The sequence below is a fragment of the Salvelinus fontinalis genome, chromosome 6, assembly GCF_029448725.1.
Source record: "Salvelinus fontinalis isolate EN_2023a chromosome 6, ASM2944872v1, whole genome shotgun sequence".
NCBI classification, from domain to species: domain Eukaryota; kingdom Metazoa; phylum Chordata; class Actinopteri; order Salmoniformes; family Salmonidae; genus Salvelinus; species Salvelinus fontinalis.
Window position 1 is genome coordinate 33,739,684 of NC_074670.1, and position 27,867 is coordinate 33,767,550.

At 42.7% G+C, this 27,867-nt stretch overlaps 1 protein-coding gene and 1 long non-coding RNA gene across 3 annotated transcripts; one reads left to right on the top strand and one right to left on the bottom strand.

The window, feature by feature from the left end:
* Positions 1–372: 372 nt before the first annotated feature.
* Positions 373–26,698, bottom strand: LOC129857718 (serine/threonine-protein kinase 40-like). 2 transcript variants are annotated; one of them, XM_055926231.1, is made up of 11 exons: positions 26,475–26,698; positions 22,289–22,415; positions 21,830–21,915; positions 20,819–20,962; positions 19,474–19,704; positions 18,757–18,809; positions 9,338–9,453; positions 7,372–7,516; positions 6,727–6,846; positions 6,333–6,417; positions 373–4,753 (listed from the first exon to the last, which is right to left on the bottom strand). In XM_055926231.1, the coding sequence occupies exons 2-11, from the start codon at positions 22,404–22,406 to the stop codon at positions 4,532–4,534; spliced, it is 1,320 nt and encodes a 439-aa protein (XP_055782206.1). In that variant the 5' UTR covers positions 22,407–22,415; positions 26,475–26,698; the 3' UTR covers positions 373–4,531. The 2 variants fall into 2 exon arrangements, with proteins under 2 accessions (XP_055782206.1, XP_055782207.1); XM_055926232.1 differs by having other exon boundaries at positions 26,635–26,672.
* On the top strand, positions 13,587–18,309 carry LOC129857719 (uncharacterized). Its single transcript, XR_008759939.1, has 3 exons — positions 13,587–13,914; positions 17,362–17,393; positions 17,503–18,309. It is a non-coding gene; the product is annotated as an uncharacterized LOC129857719 (long non-coding RNA).
* Positions 26,699–27,867: the final 1,169 nt, after the last annotated feature.

The following is a 27,867-nucleotide window of genomic DNA, read 5'->3' on the forward strand; positions in this document are numbered from 1 at the left end:
TTGACCCATGGTCCAAAACTCCCTCAGAGAGAAAAGACACGGTTTCAATGGAGTATTTCACACACACACCTCTCTGCAGGGAGTCGATACACATTCTGTAACGGCATGAGACAGACTGAAGAGTAATAACTATAGGAAGATAACCATTCCTTTCCATTTGGTGAACTGAATACATAGGGTTTCATTGACGATTTAGGATTCAACACTTGGGGTCATTATCATCATTACTACACAATATCTGGTGTTCTTGGTTATACATAGAGCAAATGCATTTCTATTCTTTGAGAAAGTACTCCACCTACTGGCAATGACAGGAAGTATTGTCAACATTCAAAGTTTCACATGAAATAATAAAAAAAGTTAGGAATAGTGTACTTTTCCATATCAAAGTTTATTGCTGACATGCATGTAGAGATTTGATGAAGTACAAAAATATGTCTTTTATACAAACTTTTTTTCTCATCTCTATACAATTAGCCAGGTTTTTGTATTAGATGCCCATATCCAACAAAGCAGCTTACAACAAATCCTGCTGGTTTTCAACCATTTTTTTACCACCACATCATACACCATCATCTATTTTCCAGTTGAAATATTCAGCAAATCAAATACATCGTTAAACTGACAGACATTTCCCATATTTTTGAATTGTAGTAAAAATGAAAACTTAAGTTAAATGTTCATTAAATGAAAATTGGTTGTATTATGAAAAACATTAGGTTTTTCTGTAAGACTCAAATTCCCAATTCTTCCTGGTTGGTTGATTTCAGGCAATTATAATTGTGGGACCACTGCAAGTTTAAAAAAAAAAAGAAAAATCATGCAAAATCACATTTTACAAAGAGCTCAACATCATGCTTCGTATGGTGATTTCAGTCCACAAAACTTATATGAAGGGGACAACTTTCATAGACAAATGGGACAATTCTAACAGCCAAATGTGAACACTATCTTGATAATGCTACAGATACCTAATAAACCTACATATTTATATCCAATAGTGGGTTATGGTCACCCTCAAGTACGACGGGATCACAAATTTGCCTTGAACTTCAGCAAGGGCTGTGGTATTCACAAAATACCCTTTTCTTATGAACTACTGACACACTATCAACTACAATACTGCTTTTATACCCAGAAATTCACATTGAGGTGGGAAAAAAGCTAACATCTCAAAATCTCATTACATTTATTTATTTTTTCTTTTCCCAAATGTGGTGGCTAGCATTGCCTCTAATGCATGTCTATATAGAATTTGTGTTAAAGCGGGGTTGTTCAGGAGTGTGCAATGTTACAAAACGTTCAGATGAAGATATGATTTCCTGTCATGTTGAATTTGGAATCATGTCAGTTCTATTCAACACATTCCTATCTGCAACATTTCACCTTACTGAATGTACCCCTGATCAGAGCTGGTATCGTTCCACTAGATGGAAGCTCTACTGGTGCTGTCGCTGTAATGATGGTTTTATATTTACATACTGACCAAAAGTCTGGTATGGGGCGATAAACAGTTGGCATGGTCCCAGATCTGTTTGTGCTAGTCATTGTCAAGGCAACAGGAGTTGGCAAAACTGCACAAACAGAACTGGGATTCGGGTAATAAACAGATCACTACCATAAATCCTCATAATGCACGATTATTTGTGTAAAAAATAGAACTATGCAGAGTCAGTTTCATTATTAGTGTAGCTTAAATCGACCACGAGTGTGTGGCAATGGTAAACAATTATAAAAAGAGATCTTTAATGAAGATGGGCCGAGAGAGAAAAAACTGCAATGGCGGCTCAAGTTTGGAGAAACAAATGGAACCAGAAAACTTCTTGCTTAAAGCTAAAATGGAAAATAGATTTGATGCCTGAAAATGGACAGTGAATAAATAACAAAATAAACATAAATGAAATTGAGGAAAAAGACAATATACAATGAAATAGGACGAAACTGACTCAAGTTTCTACCCATGTGATCAGTTTGGTTATAAATAGAGTGAAGGTCTAAGCAATGCGAATACCCATAAAGATGGGCAAGCTTATGTGAACAGATGACTAATATTGTTCACGAGTTAGTAGCTTAGCAGCATTGCTAGCTATTTTTGACAAACTTTGCTAACAAATGACAACATTGCCATCTGTCTAAAGTAAATTTGCGGACATAATGGCAAACATTTTTCCTACTTGCCTACTTTAGCAATGTCATCGTATTTCCAGGACACTAGTGCACTTTAGACGAAACAGCCGTTAGCCTCTGTGCAGAATGATTGGATTGATCACGTTTGGCACCACTACGCCACCGCCAGCAGAGGGAAGCTTAAGAATGTGCGTAACGCGACTGAGACAACCTCATTGTTGAGTTTCTCTATGAAATATTACACTATTCAATTATCACTATCAACATTATAGTAAGTCTTTCATGATCAGCTACTACAATATAACTTACAACAGCTAAACGGGCTTGAGAGCTATGATCATCGCGGTTTTGTTTGATTTTTTAAACTTTGCTACGCACTGGAGCATTCACGACGAAGACTGGGGCAAAATGAGGGATGCCCATCTTTCATAGCGGACACATTCAGTCCAGCCAGTCTTAGAAAAGCCTGTATGTTCTCAGTGTGTGCAAGCAACTGAGGCAGGCAAGATAAACTAGCCATCCTTCCCGATCTGTTTAAGGGTCTGCACTGACTTACTGGGCTTAAATAACGTGGCTCTAGTCTGCACCTACCACTGAAAAGGCCCTGGCTTTGTCTAATACACCCCTGGCCCAAACCACACTTATCTACACACTGACAATCACTGGCATTACCATTCATTCACATTCATGCCCAATACCTGTCTCACAATGATGATGTCACAGGATAAATGGGAAGTTGAATACGTGGAAGTTGTTCAGTGGTGAACGTGGGGGAGGTATCATTTCCTTGGCTAACAATCAGTTAAGACTCGCCATGATTTCTCACCCCCAAAAAAAGATAGTGTCCACGTCGTGATTATTAATCAAAGATGCCAATTAGAACAGCAATAACGAGAGAGGATCAACATGAAACATCTAATAAACGCCGCCCCATCCAGCTCTTCCAGGTACTTGACACCTAAATGCAAAAAAAATGGTTCCACGGGGGGTGAGAGCAAAAGCAAGAAAACAATGCAATCTGCTAGACTTAAAGACAGAAGTAGGCGATTTTGGCCACCCTTTGATAGTTAGCATTTTCAATGTAGAATAGATAGAAGTGTAGAATGCTACTTATTAGTCATAAGGAAAAAAGCTTATTCATATTCCACATTCCAAACCTTTATGCACCAAAACATAGTAATGCTTTCTGTCTACGGTGACAACACTACCCCGACAATTCCTTGTTTTCCGAGAATGGTGGAAATGGTGTAAAATGCACACACAAAAAAATAATAATAAAGATTGAGAGAGGTAGATTTGAAGTCGTCAGTTTAGAGACGGGACTAGTCCAGATAATTTTGGTTATGAGGAAACTAAAGAGAGTGAATTACGTCCATGATTAAGTGATCTCAGTTTGGAGAGTTGAGGGGGAGGTTAGAGGAAGGTTGCTACATGGTTCTTCTGGCCCTGTATTGCTCAGGTCTCAGCAGAGGGAAACAAATGGGAGGGGGGGGGGGGGGGGCTTTTCATGTCCAAACACACACATGCGTGTCTGGTATCCCCCTGGCCTGTACGAGTCCATACGTGCCCATAGCTGGCTGGCTGAGTCCATACGTGCCCATAGCTGGCTGGCTGAGTCCATACGTGCCCATAGCTGGCTGGCTGAGTCCATACGTGCCCATAGCTGGCTGGCTGAGTCCATACGTGCCCATAGCTGGCTGGCTGAGTCCATACGTGCCCATAGCTGGCTGGCTGAGTCCATACGTGCCCATAGCTGGCTGGCTGAGTCCATACGTGCCCATAGCTGGCTGGCTGAGTCCATACGTGCCCATAGCTGGCTGGCTGAGTCCATACGTGCCCATAGCTGGCTGGCTGAGTCCATACGTGCCCATAGCTGGCTGGCTGAGTCCATACGTGCCCATAGCTGGCTGGCTGAGTCCATACGTGCCCATAGCTGGCTGGCTGAGTCCATACGTGCCCATAGCTGGCTGGCTGAGTCCATACGTGCCCATAGCTGGCTGGCTGAGTCCATACGTGCCCATAGCTGGCTGGCTGAGTCCATATGTGCCCATAGCTGGCTGGCTGAGGTGGGGGGGGGTGGGTTCAGTGGGAGCCTTTGGTTGAGATCTTCAGATTCTCCATCTAAGCCATTGCTGTGCACACCACCGACACCCAGACTTGAAGTGTGAAAACTATGAGAGGTTGTCAGGTGAGTGATCAGTTCTGCCCCCCCCCCCCTCCTCCCTCCCCCCATGTCTGTTCCCACTCCACCTACCTAACTCCCTACAGCTAGGGACCCCTCTACCCAAGGGAAGGTTGGGCTAAGCTCCCATAGATATTCTCAGTTTCAGGGTACCTTCCCGACACAACCCTTGTGTTCCCCAACCCACTTGTCCCCCAGAGGGCAAGGTGATGGGTGAAGGGGCTACTTCCGGAGGAAGCGCTGGGCCAGGATGGCTGCGTCCAGAGGGCTGACGGGTGTGGCATCGTGGCCCAGGCGCCGCACAGGCGGGATGGCGCTGAACTGGCGTTTGGCGAGGAAACTGGCCTTGGCCTCGTGAATAGTGTTCTTCTCCTCGGCCAGCAGCAGCTGCTGGCGCATGTAGTTCTCAAACTCGTACTGCGACGACTCCTCCGTCATTTTCACCTGGGATAGAGAGACAGATGCTTATCAGTTAGTTACACACTGGGTCGTGTTCATCAGGGCAGTGGTTTTCAAAACTCTCCTCAGTGACCCCCAGACCTTTTACAATTTTGTTATTGATTAGTTGAATCAGGTGTACTAGATCTGGTATAGCTCAAACACATGGAACGGCTGGAGGTCCCTGAGGAGAGGTTTGAAAACCTCTGCATTAGAGGACATCATGGAAAATGTCTTAAACATTTTGCAACAGAAAACAAAAAATTGTGTTTATTGGACCAGGTCTACCAAGTCCAGGTAGTCCTTTCCCAGTTTGTTAGTTTTCTTCTGTTTGGTGCCCACTGAACATGACCCTGCTGTTACACAGAGATACTGTTACACAATCAACACAAGTTAGAGAGCCTGGTTAATGATCAAGAGATCAGCATCCTTGTCAAATCAGAGCTCTTTAACTTACGCCACCATTCTCATCGACGGGGCTGTAGTGGAGCAGGTTGAGAGCTTCCAGTTCCTTGGTGTCCATGTCACCAACAAACTAACATGGTCCAAGCACACCAATACAGTTATGAAGAGGGCACAACAAAACCCGTTTCCCCTCAGGAGACTAAAAAGATTTGGCATCGTTGCTCAGATCCTCAAAAGGTTCTACAGCTGCACCATCGAGAGCATCCTTACTGGTTGCATCACTGCCTGGTATGGCAACTGCTCGGCCTCTGACCGCAAGGCACTACAGAGGGCTGTGCGTACGGCCCAGTACGTCACTGGGGCCAAGCTTTCTGCCATCCAGGACCTCTATACCAGGCGCTGTCAGAGGAAGACGCTAAAAACTATCAAAGACTCCAGCCACCCTAGTCATAGACTGTTCTCTCTGCTACTGCTTGGTAAGCAGTACCAGAGCACCACGTCTAGGTCCAAGAGGCTTCTAAACATCTACCCCCAAGCCATAAGACTCCCGAACATCTAATAAAATGGTTACCCAGACTATTTGCATTGCCGCCCCCCCTCTTTTACACTGCTGCTACTCTGTTATTATCTATGCATTGTCACTTTAATTAACTCTACCTACATGTACATAATACCTCGACTAACCGGTGCCCCCGCACATTGACTCTGCACCGGTGCCACCTGTATATAGCCTCGCTATTGTTATTTTTCTACTGCACTTTTAATTATTTGTTACTTTTATTTATGAATATATATTTTTTACTGCATTGTTGGTTAGGGCTTGCAAGCATTTCACTGTAAGGTATACACCTGTTGTATTCGGGGCGTCTGACAAATAAAATTTGATTGTGATTTGAAAATACAGCTTTATGACTGAGAACATTTGTCAAGCCATACTTGTACCCATTTTGTATTTCTTACAACACCTTTCGGTTGAAAAAGATTGGATTCAAATGTAATGAAAGTGCTTGCCTCATGGTGGCGCAGTGAGAACAAACACCAAGGCACCAGTCAGTAAGGGAGGAGCATTTGGCTCTGTTCCCCAGAAGGCTTTGGGTGAGCTGAAGTTCTGAGGATTAGCCATGCGCTAATGCTAAAGGCTGAAGGAGGGTCAAGGGGTTGTTGACCACAGGGATCTCACCTCCTGGAGATGCTCTGGGAGGCTGATCTGGTCATCGATGTCCGGTACAACCTGAAGAGGTCCGGTCAAAGAGGATACTGACTGCCTACAAAGCACACACACAAAATAGAGTTTACATTTACATTTAAGTCATTTAGCAGACGCTCTTATCCAGAGCGACTTACAAATTGGTGCATTCAAGTTTACCGACACAGCAAGGGTTGACTGATGATTCTATTGTGCAGCGTTTAAATTAACCTATTACGCTATGTTGCACCAAGTTCAACATCTTGATGGCATTATAGATGATACTCTTACACCAGATGTGAATATATTGTTAAGCACCTTTTCAACCATAAATCACTACTGCCAATATTTACAGTTCTCTCCCTGTCCACCAGGGGGCGGGACTCACCATGAGGCAATAATGCCGCTGAGAGACTCCAGGACCTCGGCAGCGGTCAGCCTCTGCTGGGGGTCTAGCACCAGCAGCTTCCGTATAAGACACACAGTGTTCTCTGACACACGCCCGTCCCTGAGGGGAGAGGGAGGAAAGAGAAAGGGGGAAGGGTTATATTTATGGTCTTCAGTACCAGAAGGAGAAACTGTTGAATAATACAAGGAGGAACCAACAAGAGCATGGTCCTCTGTTGCCTAGTTGGTATAGCGTAGCGTTTGCAACGCCAGGATAGTGGGTTGGATTTCCCAGGACCACCTGTACGTAAAATGTATGCATGCATGACTAAGTCACTTTGGATAAAAGCATCTGCTAAACGGCATCTATTACTATTAGTTCAGAACTACTGGGCAAGTCTGCCAAAGTCCTTGAGTAGACCAACTGTCATGATAAGCATCATTGTAGCGACTTCCAATTCACACCAACGCAGTATAAAAAGGGCCTTGAAAAATGCCTGTGTGGCGCTGTATGGGATGGAAGGTGTCATACGACATGTAGCACGCAACTCTGTATGGGGGTGCATGGAGCAATAATGCTTGTGTGGTTTTGTATGGGATGTGTGGTACTGTATTGGTTGGGGGGGGGGGTTGTATGTTGACCTACTCTGGGATGGAGTACTCTGCAGCCTTGATCTTGCGGAATAGCTCTTGAGGTATGCTGTCGTAGAAGGGGAACTGGCCGTAGAGCATGGTGAACAGCACCACGCCAAGGGCCCACATGTCACTGGGCTTACCGTGGTATGGCCGGCCTGCAAAAGAAACATAGATTCATTTAAAATGTTTCACGAGCTAGGTCTCTATACAATTGGCGACAGCCTACATGAGATTATTGTTCTGGACAACAACAAAAAATAACGTGAGTTTTTATTTGTCAAACGGCAGCCAAGCATCGACAATATTGACACGAGAATAAGACACTTGATATTTTTTGGAAAGGAGCATCAAGCTCATCATTATGCACTTTCACCATCCTGTGAAGTTAATCATTTATTTCACCTGTAGCCTAATAAACTGCATGCGGTCATTGTGGGAAGTCAGTGGGAGAACCACACGTCTTCACCCAAGTTATCGATACGTTATTATATTAATGAGCATAAAAGCATTTCAACCAGCATTTCACACATAATTCATTTTCCTGACAAAAAATGGTTTGAAAAAAAAACAAATTTTTTGTTTTGCCGGCATTTGGAAAGTTGACCAAAAAAACACGTTGACATTTTGAAAGTTTACCGTTTCCATCAGGCCTGTTATGACATTTTGTATCTGACACGTACTCGCATAAAAAGTTTGGATGGAAACCTGGTTAATGTGGTTAACTGTCCTCCTCTACAACCATACATAATACCCAGAAACTCATTATCAACCACAAAACAAATGATTAACCAATGGAACACAAACAGAAGACAATGTGACTATCACTCTCCAACTGCAGATCTCGGCTCATCTTTCCAAGAAATTCCCAACCACATCTGGCAATACGGTACCTCATTTATTCTTAAACCTATGAAAACAGTAAAGGCATGATGAGTCAGAAGCCAGTGATGGTAAGGGAGGAGCAATGAGCATGGTGCTCTGCTTTAAAACAAAAGGCAAGTGTTGTTATAAAGAGGTGGCGGCAGTTGCTTCCCTCCCTCCGCCCATGGGGCAATAATGGTAATGCAGTTGACACACACACACAGGGGGGGGAGGGGTTGGGAGTAGTTTCCCCTCTCGGTGAGTCATCAGTGTGACTCACTGGAGGTCAGTTTCATTGCTCTGCTTTCAACTTGTCAATGTTCCGCTCATATATGCCCAGGTTCTGTGTTTTAATGGAGAGAGGGGAAGCAAACACCAGCCAAATCTGCTCTTTTCACACATTTCCCGCCAATCGTGTCTAGACCGTAGGGCTGAGAATAACTTTTCAAATGGTTAGAACCTCAGTGTACGCATGAAGTTCGTGCACAAACTACTGAGTGACGGAATATTGTGTGCCGTCTCTGCAGCAAGCGATTAAACTAATAACAAAATGTAGCACAGTAACATGTTTGCAATAAAACCAAACAAATCAACACCACATACCCCAATACATGGCTTATCACGAGAGAACATCATGCAACTGAGATGATCAAGTCAATAAATCAAATTTAAAAAATGCCTTGAGATATTTTCAGCCTTCACTAAATGTTCCAAGTTCGCAAAATAGGCTGTGTTGCCTAATAACCGGAAAAACCAACAACAGTGGACTGCCAAACATTACACAAACCTCCTGACTGACTCGCAGATTCCCAGCTCGACCCAGATTAAACTAGGCTGACCCTTCCTTTCAACAGAACAGTAAAATATATAACAGGAGCTTTTCAGTCAAACCACATTACAAAAATAACATGTGAATTACCCTTGGAAATCAAAAGGCCGACATGATTTGCATCCTCTTGTTACATAAAGTAAGCATGGAGATATGGAAGTTTCAATTGAACTGTTATGCGATTGTGTTTGGCATCAGTCAGTAGCATTCGTGACAGACTGATAGAGAACTTCCTTCTCCTTTCCCTTCACATGCCATCTGTGTGTGTCTGTGTGTGTGTCCTCACCACTTAGTACGTCAGGGCTGATGTAGGCTGGACTTCCTCGCTGGTCCTTCAGCAGGTCGTCCTCACTCACCAGGTGCTTGCCCAGGCAGAAGTTGGTGATGGTAATCCGATGAGTTCTAGGGTAGAGACACCAACACACAGCAGGATCATATTCAGTAGATACATTTTTTTAAATAAATAAGTCAGAAACTGAGCGAAAGACCAAAATGCAGCACAGTATGCCCTAATGCAGGTATTCCCAAACAGGGGTACGCCAAATAAAAATGTGATTCACATTCACAAAAAAAATTACAAAATTCTCGTCACATTTTCAAACAGTCCATTTATATTCCACCCCGCCTGAGTAGCCTCGTTTCACTACCCAAAATAAAACCATCTAGTGTTCAGCGAAATAACAATGTCAAATACATGTAGTCTAGTCAAATAATTAACATCCAATCACATTAACCGTCACTCTCTCGCGGGAATTCCACTAACAGTCCGTATGTAGCCAAACGTAGCTGCTGCTCATTCCGTTTGCTTGAAAATGGTAAAAATAAATAAAAATAAGGCCCACGTCTATAGACACGTACCACCAGCTCTAATGGTAGTACTATATTACAAGCAGTATTACAACTGCACCTGTCGACGACAAGTTGTTCTGCTTCCATGAGCACATCCAATACTAGCATCAGTAATTCTACATTTGTTAGCCCAGTTAGCATGGACACAGACAGTTGTGAATCTGATGTAGCGGAGCTGCATCAATTCCTCCACCGAACAGACAGGGACGTTGGACCATCAAAGAGGCGCAAATATGATGAGAACTACATCGATTTGGGGTTCACTTATATTGGGAGTAGTGCCCTTCCTCAGCCACAGTGTTATACAGTATACGCAAAAGTACTCTCTCACAACACGATTAAACATTCACTCTTGCGCAGACATTTAGAAACAAAACATGCCAATTTGAAAAATAAGCCACAGGAGTTTGGATTGGATTCTCAGCCCTCACTACCATGAAAACTACATAATACAGACTGTGGAAAATGATTTAAGACAGACTCTCTCCAATAAAACACAACATTGCAGTTATGTGCATCCTTTCAAGCACACCCTTCTTCATTAACCTGTGGCGCATCATTCACAATTTGATGACCAAATAAGGTTTTATGTAAAATGGCTAAATAAAGAGCAAAATTATTATATTATTTGTGCCCCGGTCCTATAAAGAGCTCTGTCACTTCCCATGAGCCAGGTTGTGACAAACTCACTCATTCTTATGTTTATTAAATGTATCGTATAGCGTGTGTGTGTGGCAGGCCTACAATGACAGCAAAAAACAACATTTGAGAGTGCGCTGACCTTGGTGCTAGAGGGGGTACGCAGCTGGAGGTTGAATGTTTGAAGGGGTACGGGACTATAACAAGTTTGGGAACCACTGCCCTAATGAATATGACCCAGGAAACTCTACTCCACTTCCTGATTGTTAAAGTTTGCCTCGTCATCACAAAAAAAAATAAGTGTTTGGTAGGCCTGTGAGACACACGATGCTTCGTGAAATAATTAAATAGATGCTGGCTGACGTGGGAGGCAGAGTTCACTCACTGATTAATTTGACTATCACAGTTATCTGACCAAAGCATTATGGACTCTTTTGCATCATCTTAAAAGAAACCAGAGGAAGTTTCAAAGAAGCAAGACGATCACCACCACCAGTTGAAGGGACAACTCCAAACCAGGAGGACAGTGATATCTAGAGACAGGGTAAACTCCAGACAGTCTGGCACTCAAGCACCGTTGCTAGGGACATCATATTGGTTTCTGTGGAAACATCATAGGCCTATCAGATGTTTGCATGAGTCATCGTAGATAAACTGTGTTTGTGTGTGGGGGGGGGGGGCATGCAGGTTTTAATGGTAGGCCTTCATACAGTATCTCCATCCTTTGCAGAACATGTAGAGAGAAAGAGGACATTTAAAAAAGGCTACACTGACAAACATGTGAGTCAACCTGTGGTTAGGGATAATTATCTCGATGACTAATCCGGCATGCCATTGGGTTGACGAATGTGTATGCAAAGCACATAAGGAAAAGTGCACACAAGCTTAAGTCCACCCACACGCGCAAGCATGCACACAATCACAACTGCAATTTAGAACCTTGGTCTACTCAAGATCACATTCTCACCCACATCCCCTTTCTCCAAGGACCGAGGGCAATGCAGCTTCCCCTATTCTCTCTCACTTGCACACTGTATGCAGTTCACATTCTGCTCACACAGACAGAAGGCCACATTTAGGCTAAGTTTAATTGATGTGAAAAAAATGGCACATTGTAAAAACATTTTTGAAGAGGAAACCTTTGTCTACAGTCTACCATGTGAGGCTGTTCAAAATGATTTGTGAACATGAGTCGTCTATAATACAGTAGCCTTTTGAAATTCTCAATGACAGGAGGTGACGCTTGAAGGGCTCTCGATAAAAAGCTACTTTATGAAGGGGGCCTTTCTTTGCCTGCATGCATCACACAACTGCGGTTGCTATTCTTACTCTGTATCCTCTCCATGAATGAGATAGCGTGTTCGCCTCGTGAGAGAGACCCTTAGGACTGGAGGGACCAAAAGAACCCCACAGTCTCCACTTTCTGGTCATGTGATCCCAGGAGACAGGAAACCAGAAACCTCCACATCCCCAGTGACCCCCCCCCCCCCCCAATCCTGCCCAAAATAACTTGACTGATGGGAAAAGGGGTTGAATATGGCATCCGCTGGCTCCACATGAAGCTCAACAAATTGCACAAAAAATAAACTACAAACACATTTTTAAAAATTCAGCAGGAGTGTCCCTCAATTGAAGCCCTATTTGAGATGATATATTTATATTTTCGGAAAAACAACAGAAGTGTGGTGAGGTCAAGGATTTCTCTCAAACATTTTGGGGGATTTACCTGTGCATGACTACTGTCCCATCAAACACAATTTACATTATAAAAAAGTCACCTTCGCTTTCCAGTTTTAAACACAGATGGACTTCACAAATAAGTAAAAAAGCAACATTACAAAAATAGGAACAGCTTTTAGTATCATTTTGAGCCCGGCACCACCAAACAAACCCTTTTAAAATGTTGATTTGCAAAGTTTATTTCCAGCATAAGCAAACTCCTGACAATGATACAGCACACTGAACTTTGCAGGACGGGGAGAAGTTGGTGAAGGGAAGAAGATTGTACAGGTGTAAACTAATCTTCAGCACAGTCAGTGGGAATAAATGCAGAGGTTGATGTCACCGTCAGTGTCAAGTGTCAGCTGACTGAAGCATGCTGACAAACAAGCACTATTCGCAACTCAGTCTAAAGACTGTGCAGAGACGGGCGAGAGAGAGAGGGATGACCTGACAAGTGCAGCCTCTAAAGTCTAGTTTGCAATCAACCAAACATCTTACAACCCTAAAGTACACCCGCAATGCAACAGTTAATTTAAGAATTACTAACCTACAAAACACCAGCTATTTAAAACAACTTGCTGGCAAGATGCAATAACAGCCTCATTCCATCCATTTCAAGTGGATAAATTACCATTTCAAACAGATAACTGACCTGAACCATAAAACATTAAAGTAACGACCGTGCTGATGGAAACAGGAAATGCAGGTACATTTTTAAATGTCGGCATGCAATTTGTTTGTTCGACACGGTTGGTTCTTATTGTGTCTAAAATTAATTATGCGAGAAATGGCAGACTTTACCTATCATATCGATGTAAACTTGGATTCACACGATGATAGGCTATGTTGTGTCGTCCTACCACTAGGACTGGGGAAAGCATGGAGTTTATTAGGCAACAGATGAAATAAGTTATGAACTTCACAGGGTGGTAAAAGTGCACAGTGATTCAAGATCAAATAGGGGGTGCTTTCATTTGTCCTGTTTCACACATGTACAAGTGTCTGGTGTAAAATGGTTTGTTGCATATCCCAAATCTGGATGAGGCCTTCCTCCATACATATCTCCATCCCCCATACAGTATGCATGCACACTCAGCGAGGACACGCAAAACATGTAGAGCAAAGGCGAAAGACAAAAAAGGAAGACAATGACAGGGAATGGAAGAAAGGAATCATGAAAAACAGAAAGAGTAACGAGCAAAGACAGTTTGTGTGAGAAGAAAAAAAAGGCTCCTGACAGACAGAGGGAGGGAAAGTAAATAGAGGGCTGTGTGTGTGTGAGAGAGAGAGTGATTGAGACGTGTGTGTCCATGGTGAGTCAGCCCTGAGCTATGGAGGGCCTTTGGCAGGCCTCTCCTTTTGTCTCCAGCTGGGACAGTGTTCCACTCGTCTGCTCCATTCCGTGCAGCAGCCCCACCGGCCAGAACAAAACACTGTTTCATCACCACTACGGCTGCCGAATGGTGCTCACTAGGGATGTTGACATCCACATCGCAAGAGGCTGCGATACCGTTCTAGATTCACTATAGATGGGTTAGCTGACAACGTCACGAAAATGATGTGCACGCTGCCATAGTGCAGAAGTCAGCGTGTTGTTGAAATTCTGGATGGCCAGATTGCTAGAAAGAACAAGAAACTGACATGTGGGGAATCGTAAGTGGCTCGTTTCATCTTGTTATTGATACGTCTTGACTTATGTCAATGCTAATATAGTAAAAATAAAAAATAAAATTCAATAGCTAGCTAACCAATAACTAACAAGTATTTGAGATAAAATTTGCACCATCAGCAATTGTAATAAGAGACGAAATATAGCTTACATGTTGTCATTCCTAAGCCAACCCCTTCTATTCCCCCCTCCATAGTTGCGCACGCCTTTATTATGTTGCTAAACAACCAACCAATCTATGCATGCATTGACAGAACAGAAAGCTCTCAGATTTGTCCAAACATGAACGATGTAGCTATTCACTTATATAAATCCACATTTTTCTATTATTCATTTGTGTAACTTGCTCTCTGCAAAACACTAGTTTGTTGGTCTTACCAAGCTGCTGAATTTAGCTAACTCCACTAGGCAAACTTTTGCTCTAATACAGCCTTGTCCCAGTTGGAGTATATCAGCATTGGTTGTACAACAGCTTGTTCTCATAATCAGAGAGGAAAACACGAAGAATATTAAATTCTGTCTGAATGTACCTATTTAAATCTAATTAGGGTCCCATGGGAAACCCTGACCAACACTTTGGTTCCTACTGTCATAACCAACTCGTCCCTTTTTCCATTAGTTGTCATACCAAACAAAACCGCATTCCAAGTGCCCACTGTATTCCAACCATATAAATAGAATGGTCATTCTAAATTGTGTGATGCCAACAGCAGAGCCAAGTGTTTGATCCATACAGCACAAACAAAATAGCAATATATGGTACAAAAATTGCACTGATGTTTTTTGCAGCGCTCACCATTACGGGCACCGGCCGGCTCAGTTCCCAGTGAGTACAGCAGTGTTTCCCAATCCTGGTCCTGAGGATCCAAAGGGTTGCCCACTTGTTTTGGCTTAATTCAACTAATCATCAATCCTTAAAATTGACCAGGATTGGGATGCACTGCTGCACAGTATGTTCGTGTGTAATGGGGGGGAGAGGGAGAGAGAAGGAATTGAGGTAGTAAACACTTCCTTGCAGTGGCTAATATGCTTTTAGGTGATGTATGGGCACTAGTATTTAGATATGAATGTGTATGCATGAATGAAACTCATTCAGACCCATGAATATGCCACACTCAATTGTTTAATAGTCTACACATAGACATACTATATGAGCACGTGGAGCCAAGAGGAGGAATTGAAAAAGCCTGCACCGTTGATCAGTTACAAAACAGTCACTAGCATACTCCTACATTTCATGGGCTCAAGATAAAAACAGCTAAATACACATTCACTCTTAAATATTTTTTTAAATAAAACCTGTCTAATAATAATAATAATTCCAGCAGGGGTTTGAGAGGCTCTGGGTGCACAATAAGGCTGGGATTTGACAGGGACCTCACAATATGATATTTAGGTGCCGATACGATATGTATTGCGATTCAATACTGTGATTTTATTGCAATTCAATGTTCCAAACATATATCTGCTACAGAGGGACAAGCGAGAGGATGAGTATGAGTTCTGATCAGCCATGGAAATAAGTGCTGAAAACAAATTGTCTCCCTATTTACAAAATGGATAACTAGCTATGAAGGAAAAATGCTTCCGTTTTGGTGCAGGTACAGCAAACTAGCACGAAAACAATATTGCGATATTGTCAAAACGATACAATACCGTCAAATATTTTTTATATGGAAAGGGGGATTCAACTGAAATGTGTCTTCGATATGCAACTATTGATTTGTTCCCAGATCACAAGTGCTCACCCCCCCACGTCCTCACTAGCATGCACTCCGTTCACACACACACACACACTCCGCGCATATGTGCCCCGATTCTTGAAGCTGGGCGTTTAACAGTTTCCTACTTCACAGGAAAGGGATTCAAAAGTAAAACATCTCGGTTTTTTTTTTCTTCTAAATGCATTTCTCTCTCGCAGAAATGGCTTTTTGAAAATGTTTACTTTCTTAATAAGAAACTCGTACGTAACCTGTAAATATATATAAAATGTGAAATCACGAAGCGTTATCGCCCTGGAGAAAATACAGGATATTGCCTAGCCATGATTGGCTGAGATAGAGGGGGTGGGTCATTCCCAAGAAATAGCAAATTCTGTCACTCAAGGCTTCCCTGTCACATGGCACGTCCTCTCTGCTACGGCAGATATTTGTAAACTCCTTTAGATTGACACATTTTCATCAATGACAACTTGCTAAGTGTAGCTACAGCTTTAAATAGAGTGGTCCTGAATACAGCTGCTGGTAACGACACAGCTCTTTCTTCTGTGGCAAAAGCAGTCTGCTTTAAACAGAGTGGGAAGGATTTTTTAAAATTATGTCTGTCGTGAATCATATTCTAACAGTTAAGAGCTTACAGTTAAAATACAGAGATAGTTATCGTCTCAACTGTATAAAAAAAAAATCATTTTTCATTGTTAGCTAGCTAGACAGTTGCATACAGGTAACGTAATAGGCAGCTAGCTAGCTGAGATGGCCAGTTGCATTCTGCAGTTAGTTGATTGCTGGTGTACAACGTCATGACGATAATATGTTTGTCAGTTTATTATGTTTAACTAACTAGCTACCGAAAATAGCCACTGTGGTGCGAATGCTAATCGAATAGCAAGCTAATCAAACCACAAGTTAAGTGACAGGGACACATTAAATGGCTAAATAACTAGCTATCTACACATGTTCAACTAGCTTAATACTAGCCTCGTTTAGAATTCGAGAGTGAAATAGTTACACACTCATCTCTAACATGTAGGCTCAGCATTCCCGAACAGTCCCATTAAAAAGTCAGAATGATGAACCAACTTTATTTCAACTTACTTTACCGGTTGTCCGCCGATGTTGTCCCCATGTCAGAGGTAATTTCATACATAATATCCACAGAGAAGTGTTATCAACCCAACCTTTAGTACGCTGTCTGTATTTCCAGTTGTTATTTTCAAAACGGATGCAATTCGCACATGAAACACTTGCACAATATGGCCATGACTAACCAACGTGTAATGCGTCAAGAGATTGAAAATAACGTTACAAGTGACAGAAACTACCGGCACAGCAAATAGTCAGGTACACATCACTATCCTGCGGATACCCCATCTCCTATCAACAGCATATACAACCGGTAAAGTGTAAATATAATTTCATTCAACATTCTGGCTTGTAGAGAATATTGCATTGTTTTTTAGGGCGACTAGAGTCGGACAAAAATCAATAAATCAATGGAGTAACCATGGTAAGTCTGTTTAGGCAAGATATATACCATATACATATAGCCTACTGCTAATTATTAGCTGGTTATCTTGTAATGTCTGCAATGCCATTGTTTCGCTGGAAACCAGTTGTGTGTGTACAGGGCATTTTAGTAACAGGCAATAACAAGCTATAGGAGATGAATTCATTAGTTTTTTTTTACCTATTGTTCTGTAATTTGTCTTTCAGCATGGTAAGGAGACGAACAAGCAGCACTTCAGGTATTTTTTCTTTGTACTTGAGCTTATTGCTCGGGGTTCAAAGAATGTAATTGCTGGTATGCAAGGTTTTAATGCCTCATCTATTTGTGTCTGCCTTTCTCCTTTACAGCTTAAAATTGTCTGGAGCCTGGTGTTGTGGCCATGGAGTTTTCACTCTGATGGAACTAGATTTCAGCTGCTGCGCAATGATGATGTCCTTCCTCCCAGAGATGAGCAAGCATCCCTTGGACTGGACAAAACCAGGCAAACATATTTTTGAGAAGATCAGGACTTTTGCAATGAAAAGGCCATAGACAATTACACGTCCTGCTCCAAAGGGCAAGATAGAAATATGTTCAGTTTGTTCATATCATAACTTGAACAAAAGTCACTCAAAGGATCTCATGATAAAAGCCTAGATAGTGTTTTACCTAAGCCCTTGTGTTAAGGTCTCTGATTTTAGGCTACTACCTTTAGCACTTGAATTTAATCAAATATTTTAATCTTGAAATATTTTCACAGTCACGTGAATTCTTGGTTGGTCTTAAGGCTTAACGGGTTTAAAACAAAGCAGCACTGTAGTTCAATGTGAAAAGTGTTTTATTATACAACAATAGGCAATTTAATACTGTTAATGGTTTGCCTAATCAGGGAACTTGGTGAGATAATGTACAGAGAATTCATTTTGGCAATTTGGTGAAAGTGTTCCTTTTCTAAATATACGTTTTCCAAGGATTAATGTGGAGCACGTGAAAATCGCAGCTAAATGTTTGAATGCCCTTTTCTCCTAAACGGGATAAGGTTATTAACTTAAACCAGCATTACTTCCATGTTTTCTCCAACTACAGTGTATGATGTACCATTTTGAAGCTCAGTCTATAATTTTATTCAATGTAAAATACAACTTCAAATTTTGAGACATGAGACCGAAAAGAGATTTGGGGGGGGGGGGGGGGGGGTTTATGGATAAGGAGCTGGCTGCATGCTGCAGGGTCTATCAGATCCCGGCAGCACAACACTGTGACCTGATGTGCACTCGAGCCAGAGTTCCAACCATGTGCAGTTCCACCCCCCCCCTCTCTTCCAGAGAGAACAAAGTAAGAGGGTACGTTCTTCACCCTCTTTTTCCTCGCTAGGTTCCCATCACTGCCTTCCAAAACCCGACCACAGGGAATGAGTCACTGACTCGTACGTGAGAGAGGGGGGAGAGAAAGATGTAGAGAGCAAGAGAAAGAAAGATGGGTGAAGGGGAACTGGGCTGGGATATCTGTCTCTTCCTTGAGGCTGTGAGGTATTGACCCTGCTCAGGTTGAAGGCCAGTTGCACACTGAATGGGGCATCTCGCAAGGCTGAACCAAATATGAAAGCGTGACTGAGTCCTTACCGTTTGTTCAGCACCATGTTTCCAAGCTTCAGGTCTCGGTGCACAATGTTTTTCTGCAGGGTGAAAGAGGTAGAGATGGATCAAATATGTCACCGTCAGACTGCTGTTGAATGAAGCACTGGAACAAAAGCAACTCAAGTCAATGCTGTTACTGCTCTATAGGAGCAGTTTAGCTTGGATGATGACTCATCGGAGGGGCTACATAACAAAAATGTAACAACATTTTGACTTGTCTGAACATGCCCAAGACTTAAGTTGGAGACCGTAAAGAAAACACACTTACATAATACATCTTTCAAAAACAAATTGTCAAAGCTATGCGTCATCTTAGCTCTAGAGGACTATACAGTCAAGTCAGTGACCAATTACTTGATCATGAAGGTCAGCCTGTGAAGGCAGTAGGCACTGACCAGATAATCTGATCTACAAATCATTAAACTTCCAAAACAACTGGCCACCAGATAATGAAACGTCTGGGAAATCTGCAAAGTATGTAGCAGACTGAACACTAGTCAAGAAGCAGATGGATTTAGACTGTTTCGAACATGTTCAAAACAGCTACTGAGTCGGGCTGAGTTGAATCACTGATCTACAAATCACCTCACATTCCAAATAATTAGGCAAACGCATTGTGATCATGATTAGAGATTCTGCACCTTGTCTTCCTCAAACTGATCCCCTCAAACGTGCTGTACGTGTTTTGTTGGTCAGTCTCACCTTGTGCAGGGCCTCCACTACGCGCACCACATCGTAGAAGATGACAATGGCCTCGCGCTCGCTCAGCCGCTTCTCCTTGATGACGTAGTGCTGCAGGTTGATGAGGTCCGCAGTCTTGTCGCTGAAGTCGTGCGCACAGAGGCAGTCCAGCACCAGGCAGATCCGCTTCTTCAGTCGGCGCACCTTTCCATTGTTGGCCTCCGGATCCTCCACAATCTCGTACGCCCGGTCCTAAAGTGGACAGGGGAGAGAGAGTGGGTTGGTTAGGGTGATTAGAGAGGAGACCGTATCCTTTATCTGTGCGTGTTACAATCTGTTGATATGGGTAGTGTTCAGTAAGCACAAAACAAAAGGCCACGAAACAGAATTAAATGTTGTCCAATAAAACAATGGTTTTCTTTTGCAAAACATTTTTCTACGGTGTGCCATGAACAATACAACTCTGGGACATCTCTTTAGAAGCATGTAAGAAATAATATGGATTCTGACAAAAGACATGACAATTGAACGGCTTCCAAATCATATGTGTCATAAGCCATCACCTCTTCCATTGCCGAGTGAAATTGCACACTGACTTCAATCAGCTATGAGAGAGACAGAACAGTGGAGGAGATGACAGGACTCAGTGATCTGTGTACAACCATCCCATCTCCAATGTGAATAGAACACAATCTGGGGGGGGGGGGGGGGTTGAGATGAAAAACAAAGGTCATTCTTCTCTATTCACCTCAGAGCGAGCCACTGTCCTCGTCCCCAATGGTATTGGTTTGTCCAGATTTAGATGGCTGGGCCTCTAAAGGCTTTCTGAGACAAATCATTATTAACTGGTCCGCTTGGAGACGGAACTATAATAAACCAATCAATACCGTTGTAGCCTTGAATGAATCACGCCGCAGCCGCACGGCTCAATGTAGCTATTCTAGGAAGAGCGTGTCGAGGAGAAATAGGGTTGTGAAAGAGAGGCGACAGATGGAACAATAACAAAGTTAAAGATATGGGAAGGGCGGGAGGGCTGAGTCACTGTGAGAGTGGACGGCTGGGAAAGTGAATGCTTGAAAAAAAAAAGAAGTGCTTCAATATCTCTACAGAAGTATCTCTAAGCTCCACTGGACTTGAATTGTGCAGTGCGGTTGGTAGGGAGGGGGTGTGAATAGAATGTTTTTCCCTGAAGGGGTGTCTTTGGGAGGCTCTTTGAAAACTATGCAAGTCTCTCATCAGAAAGAATAATGTACAATCACAATAATTCAGTACAGGTCTGTGAAGTTCTCATCATTGAAAGACATTACAATTGGCTGCAGCGCCAAGCGATGTACCTGAACGTTTGTGGTGCATCAAGTAAATTTACCTGGAACAGGCCATGGTGGTGCACCACTCCATCCTGATTATGGAGCAGCGAGAGGAGGGAGTACTCGGTGTGCAGCAGCATCTTCCCCTGCCTCTCCTCCTGGGTCTCCCCGGCCGCGTCTGCCCGCTCCTCCAGCGTCAGGATCTACAACAGAAAGCAGCAGCAAGGTCGTGTTCATTAGGCACCAAAAGGAAAACTGACTGAAACAGGGAGGGCCTACCTAGATTTGTCCAATAAGAAACACTTGGTTTTTGGTTTCCCATAGCAAAACATCTTACTACTGTGTCGCCTAATGAATTTGACCCCGAGGTCACGAGCACAGACGCTCTGGGACTGGGGAGAAATCCCTGAACAATGAACCACATGAAGTCGTCACCCCACAACAATGCCTAAAGACGTACCATAACAGCTGACCCCAGCAGCTGATCTAGGCCTTGGGAAAGAACTTAGGAAGAGGGGGTTGAGAGCCAGAGGGGACAAAACAGGCCTGCATATTTGGCACATCAAATTTTATTTGTAACATGCGCCAAATACAACAGTGAAACTCTTACTTACAAGCACTTAAACAACAATGCAGTTTTAAGAATAAAAAATAAATAAAAAAGTTAATTAAGTATTTACTAAAATAAACTGATGTTTTTTCATGCTGGTTTCATTTTATTCAGCGCAAAAACACATCCCTACATACTACAGTCAACACACTCAGGTGACAGGCCACTTTTTCACTCTTCCTCCTAAAACACCTGGTGTGTAAAACAGATTATTGGATTGCCCCAATAAACAAATTGCCTCTACAGTTTGTCTTCTGCCCAAGCAAGCGCAGGCTGCTCCACTCAAATAGGGCCGTAAAGGAATAACTGAACACCAACAAAGACGTCTGTTTAGGAAGGTCAAAGTTCAAAAGGCTATTGGGACACTGTAGCTAACTAGCTGTTTGTAGACACTAATTCATCTCCATCAAACAGTGAAAATAAATAATTCAAAAGAAACAGTGCGAGTGTGTCCACTCACCTTTAGCTGGTAGAAGTCATCCGTCCCATCCTTCCTGGCCAGACACTGCACTATGCTTGGCACGGGCGAGTTCCCCAAACGAGGCCCTGTAAGGAAGCAGTGGCAACAGCTGCATGACCAAAAGGTAAGGAGTGTGTGTGCCCTAATGCAAACCATTAGGAGGCATGCAAACTTCAACCCCCCCCTAACATAACGTTTTCTTACACGTCATCAAGCAGACAGCAGAAGTCTTATGCTAACGTTTCACAAAGTAAACAGTTTACATTTTCTGAAAAGATTGAAGAAACAGCAACTTTGCTTAATAGATTCTGAGCCATCTACCCAATGTTAAAAAATCTTCATATTCTTGCCTCAAGCTAACTGAATCCCCCCCACCTCTTCCCTAGTTTCCTGCACACACACAGTTGTAAGAGGCCAACCTTCTCCCTTTTCTGCCCCTGAGTAAACCCCATCTCTTACCCAGGACAAAAGGACCGGCCCTCTTGGCGTTGCTTCCAGCTATTCCAGGACAGAGGAGCTTGCTGGCCCTGCCCGAGGTCTCTCCGGCCCCCCTCTCCAAAGAGCGCCGCTTAGACATGCTGGAGCTCTGCAGGAAGAACACAGAGACAATAAGCGAATCAGATAACATCAGATCACGATAGGCACGTTAAGTGGTGTTGGACAGAAATGTGACCACAAGGACGCAAGACTCTCAAACTGATATGGTCTTGATGTTCTTCCAGGCCACTAGCAAAATATACATCTTGAGTTGCATAATTCCGACACTACGATTCTGAACAAAATTCTGTCATACAGTAGAAAATACATTAGTTCTCAATAATCCCTGAAACTGCATGACTATACCTGGGTCTCTCCAGAAGTTCTCTATTGACTTGACTAATGCAGCAGACTGTCTTGTGGTATGAGAGAGGAGAGGGTTTAACCCCTCCCAACCACGTTAGAAAACCCCTCCCACAAGTTTACTAACACGGTGTGAATGGCTAGCCATTATAGGTTCATTCAGATGTAGTCTCTGGTGAGAGAGATGGCACCTCAGCTTTAAATCCTCACAATGTGGCATGCAAACGAAACATCCATGTACTGACATTGAGTGACAAATGCCTTGATGCAGAACGCAGTAGGATTACTGCAACATCAAATCCTGCAAGGGTGGAATTCTGGTGAAATGCTAAAGATAGAAAAACATGTAATAGGGCTAGGCTGAATTCTATTTTGTGCATACATGCCTTTTCATTTTATCCTTCGCAATTACTTTCTGAAAATCCTGCAGCAGCTCTTAGGACCTATATCAGGTGTTGTGAAAGGAAGGCCCGGAAAATTGTTAGGCTCCAGCCACCCAAGCTATAGACTGTTCTCTCTGCTTCCACACAGCAAGTGGTACTGGTGCATCAAGTCTGACACCAACAGGATCCTGAACAGCTTCTATAACCAAGCCATAAGACTGCTAAATACCTAACAGAATGGCTTCAAGGATTGACTGAGTTAACCCTTTTATTTTTGCACTGTCTATACACACTCACAGGACTCTCCAACATACACATTTATACTGACACCACACACATTCACTCAGCATTTATGCTGCTGCTACTCTGTTGATTATATATCCTGATGCCTAAATCACTTTACTCCTATACATAACTATCACTCCAGTATCCCTGCACATTGTAAATATGGTATTGGAACTGACTCTATATAGCTTCTTTCTTTGTCATTTTTAGTACTACATTGATAACTGCATTGTTGGGTTTGGAGCTTGCAAGAAAGGCATTTCACTGTACTAGTGCACGTGACATTAAAACTTGAAACTTAATCTGCACTGGTTTGCGGTTATCTAAATCTGTGGCCTAGGCTATGTGGTGAGTTATAACCATTGACAGTAAAAGGATACGACTTCCTCTCAGAAGACAGTTTCCCATAAAAGGTTGGGCTCATGGCTTTTTTCATGACAGAAAAATAAATACCAACCCTACCATTTCCGATAAGGAACTGAAGGCACATGCCAGGGGAACCTGTGTGTGACACATCGTGACATCTATTTACAGTAACATGCCTACCTCTATAGGACCTACGGTATTCTATCTTTGAGAGGTATTTACTTTTTTGCTGCCTGTTGATAATGAGTTCCTAAGTGATGAAACGTGCTCTGGTTCCCATAACAGGAAAGTAATGCCCAGAACCAACTGTGTGTGGGGGGGAATCACTCAGTTCAGTCACCCCAGGGTTATCATGGACTTGGTTTTGTCAAATAATGCCAAAATATCAGAGGGATGACACCAATAAGAGCGCAAACTGAAACATGAACTAGAGTGTAAAAAGGGGGCATCGTTTCAGAGTGAAAACAATGTGCAACTTCTTGTAGTGAAACTGCAGCACAAAGGTGATAGGTCAATGTGCCTGAAGACAGGATTGTGGTGACCGTAGATCTTTAGTGGACACATGCCAGTACAAGTTCAACCCGACTAGAGATGTTCCAGAGCGAGAAGATTCGGGCTGATAAAAGTGGGAGCATAGAGGCCAATAACAATGAATTACCTGCATGAGTAGACATTGGAAACTGACACACACACAAAAAACTCAAAGTATGCATTACTGGCAACACTAGTCAAAATGCTCACACATTAGCCAACACATGGAAAACAAGACATCATTCCATTTTGAAACTGTTCCACCATAGGCCACAGTTTGGCTCTGGTGAGGACAGGACAGTGTGCAGCAGTCACAGTGGGCCTACACAAATTCTCACTTCTATGAGGATTTGTTCAGATCCCAAACAGCAGACTGTCGTAATCATGACTCTCGCCATCTCAACCAGTCATCAATCACCCAGGGAGGCTTATGAACAGTGCTTTTCTTGACTCCCAGTCACATGTGCAACTGTAGGAGAGCAGCATATTCTATCAATCAATTAGCATACCATTTATTTACACGAGTCATCTAAACTAAATGTTAGCCATTGCCATTTGCAAAGATGGAATAGTACACAGGGTATGCTGCTAAAATGACTGTCCAACAAGAGAACTATTAGAGACTGAATCAGAGCAGACAGGTTCTGATGTGCATTTCTACAAGAACACTGTACTGCCCTAAAACCATTTGACAAAACAATTACCTTTCTGTAACTCATGCACCTTAGGCTTGCCTGAAATGGGCAGCTCACAACATGACTTCAGATTAGTTTGGCATTTGATGAATGTAAGCCAACTACCAATAGTTCAAGAACTAAAAGGGCAAACCACCCGAGGAAAGCACAATGATTGGCAAGAATAACTTCAGCGCAATGGCATGCTAAGATGCAGTTTTATCTGATGCTGACTGTACTGAGAGAGAGTAGGAACATAGCCTACTGAATCATATCAGACACAAGGTACCAGAGAGAATCTCCCACGCCATCCACGGGAACATGCGCTCTTTAAATAGCTAGAGAGTGCACACACGGCCACCATAGATGACTGGAAATCCACTCACGTCCTATTATAGCAGCATGAATCAAGCATTTCACACAGTGTTCTGTTGCAAAACAAAATAATTAGCTAAAAGCACTAGCTAAAGGAGCCATCCCTAAATACATCTAATATTACCAAATGTCATTTTTACACGTTCATACCTGGAACCTAGGCTATATCCTGATAAATAATTGAAAAGGAATAGTCCAAGCTATCACAATGTTGTCAGAGGAGATGATTCATACAAATCACGTGCGATTGAAGTTGAACAATGGAATTCTTGACTTGAGGTTGCACAAGTCAATCACCCTGGACATCATGATAAATATACCTAGCTAGCTCGTACTGGGCATGTTAATGTACCTGGATGAAACCCCAACTGCCTTCTGCGCTCTTATGGTTACCCACCATCTTGCAGCCTATTGTTACATTTTGAATGCACTTGGCCATACAAGGTCACCAAAAAAATAGAGACATAGGAACGACGACAGCATGTTGCAAGGGGGTGTCAGTTGCAACATTGTATCAGGCTATCATTTGAAACAAATGAAAGGAGCACGCATCGCAGGGATGAAATCCCCCAAGTGTAGTGTACACGACCCCTTTTGACTCCCACAACGGAGACGAGTGCCAACAATCACCCTTTGTCCACAAGCCATTGAGCCATCGTGATCTTATGTCATGACATGAGTAAAATATAACTAGGTACCATTTATAGTACCGACAACCCACGAGCGTTTACAAACGAGCCCCACGCCCGAACGCAATGTTGTAGCAAAATAAGTTCTCAAACGAATATAAATTAGTAAAACACAGCGCATATACGGTGTATGGGAACGGTGGTTATGTTAATTACAAAATAATGTACGATACACGGCGTCAGCGAAACTATGTTAGGTAGCCTAACTAACGTTAGCTTAATCTGCTAAATTCCATTCGGCACGAGCAACCCAAAGATAGCCCGAATTACAACAATGCACACCGTTCACACATCGGAACGACCCCAATGACAAATGTCCATGTATGTGTTAATTAATATGTTCGGTTTACAATTTACCCATTGTCTGCTAAACAATACACATTGCGCAGACCGGGGAGGCCATTTAAACAAAGTACATGCTAGCTACTACTAACGTTACTACCGCTAGAGCAAGCTCTTTCGCCACCTCGCTCACTCAGGTCTTTTTTCTTTAACAACTTACCTCGAGCTGAAAACGCCGAGGAAAGTCTGCGTTGTAATGCTACAGCATGGACATTTCTTTAAAAGTATTTGTTCGGTGCATAAGCAGTTTGTTGCCCCAACCAAAGGAGACCGTATATGGAGGGTTGATATCGTGCAATGTTTGTTTTAGCCACTATTACCGAAATGACCACTCAGGAACAGCTTCCATTCGTCAGCTTTCTGATCGCATCTTTCCATAGCAGCGCCACCTGACAACGGAAATGACGCAAGTTGCATGACTGACAGACTTGCTCAGCCAATAAAAATAAAAACATAATTTGATTTAGTAGTTTGTCTAGCAGATGCAGCTGATTGATTGAGCGTTTGATGAAATGTGTTTGTTTGATAATAGGACTAGGAATGACATGACGTTGAGCAGAGGTTCAGTGTTCAACTATGTGTCAAATTCAATTCGATATAGTTTCAAAATGCACACATGGTTTCATAACTTTGTTTTACAAAAATGAAAAAGTAAATTGTGAGCTAGGAGGCAAATATTGTATCCATTCATAACTAATCAGTGGCAACAAAAAGTCCAGCATTACACTCCATTCACATGCTGTGATATCTTGGTGCCTTAGTGAAATTCTAACGTTATATCCTTGATTGCTAACAATTCCTCCATTCACGAGAAAGGATCTAGCAAGGGAGAGGAATGTCCCTTGAGAATGAAATAGGCTACAATAACTTTATACTCATTATCCTCATCTCTACTCAGATGGATAACAGGCTTTTGGTTTAACTCCCAAACATATCTACACCTTCATTGTAATGCATGCCTATCGTATGTATCGCACATATTGTACGAGATAATTGGAGTATTACACAGTTATACATACAGTACATGTATTTGATTGATTAGCAATCTTAGAAGCATAAATGAAAGGTGTAGATCCACTCTGAAAAAATAATAGTTCCATGTGTCTGAAATGTGCTCCCTTTCCTCCCTGACCTGTTATGCTGACTAACATGTCTTTTGGCCCCAAAAAATAATCCTTCTACAAGCAGATTCTCCCATGCTGATCCAAATTTAGCATCCCTCTTTTGGAACAATAATCCCTCCCCCACCTACTAGTTTCGATCCAGTGGGTAGGTACAGGGGGATATAAAGGGCACAAGTGATTTGGGCTGCACTAGTCTTCCTGTGTTGACTCAGCACAGCGTATGCCCCTGGCCACATGAAACACTTGTCAGCCTGTGTGGTTAACAGTGTCCAGCCCACAGCTTTTGATGAGGAAACTGTGAATCATACCTTAAGAGAGCTTAGAGGTAGAGAGGGACATACCATATCATTCTAGTGTTCTATTTAATTCTGTGGGAAGTCACCCTGCCTTGTAAGAGTGCAATTTGCATCCATGGATATGGCACATTCT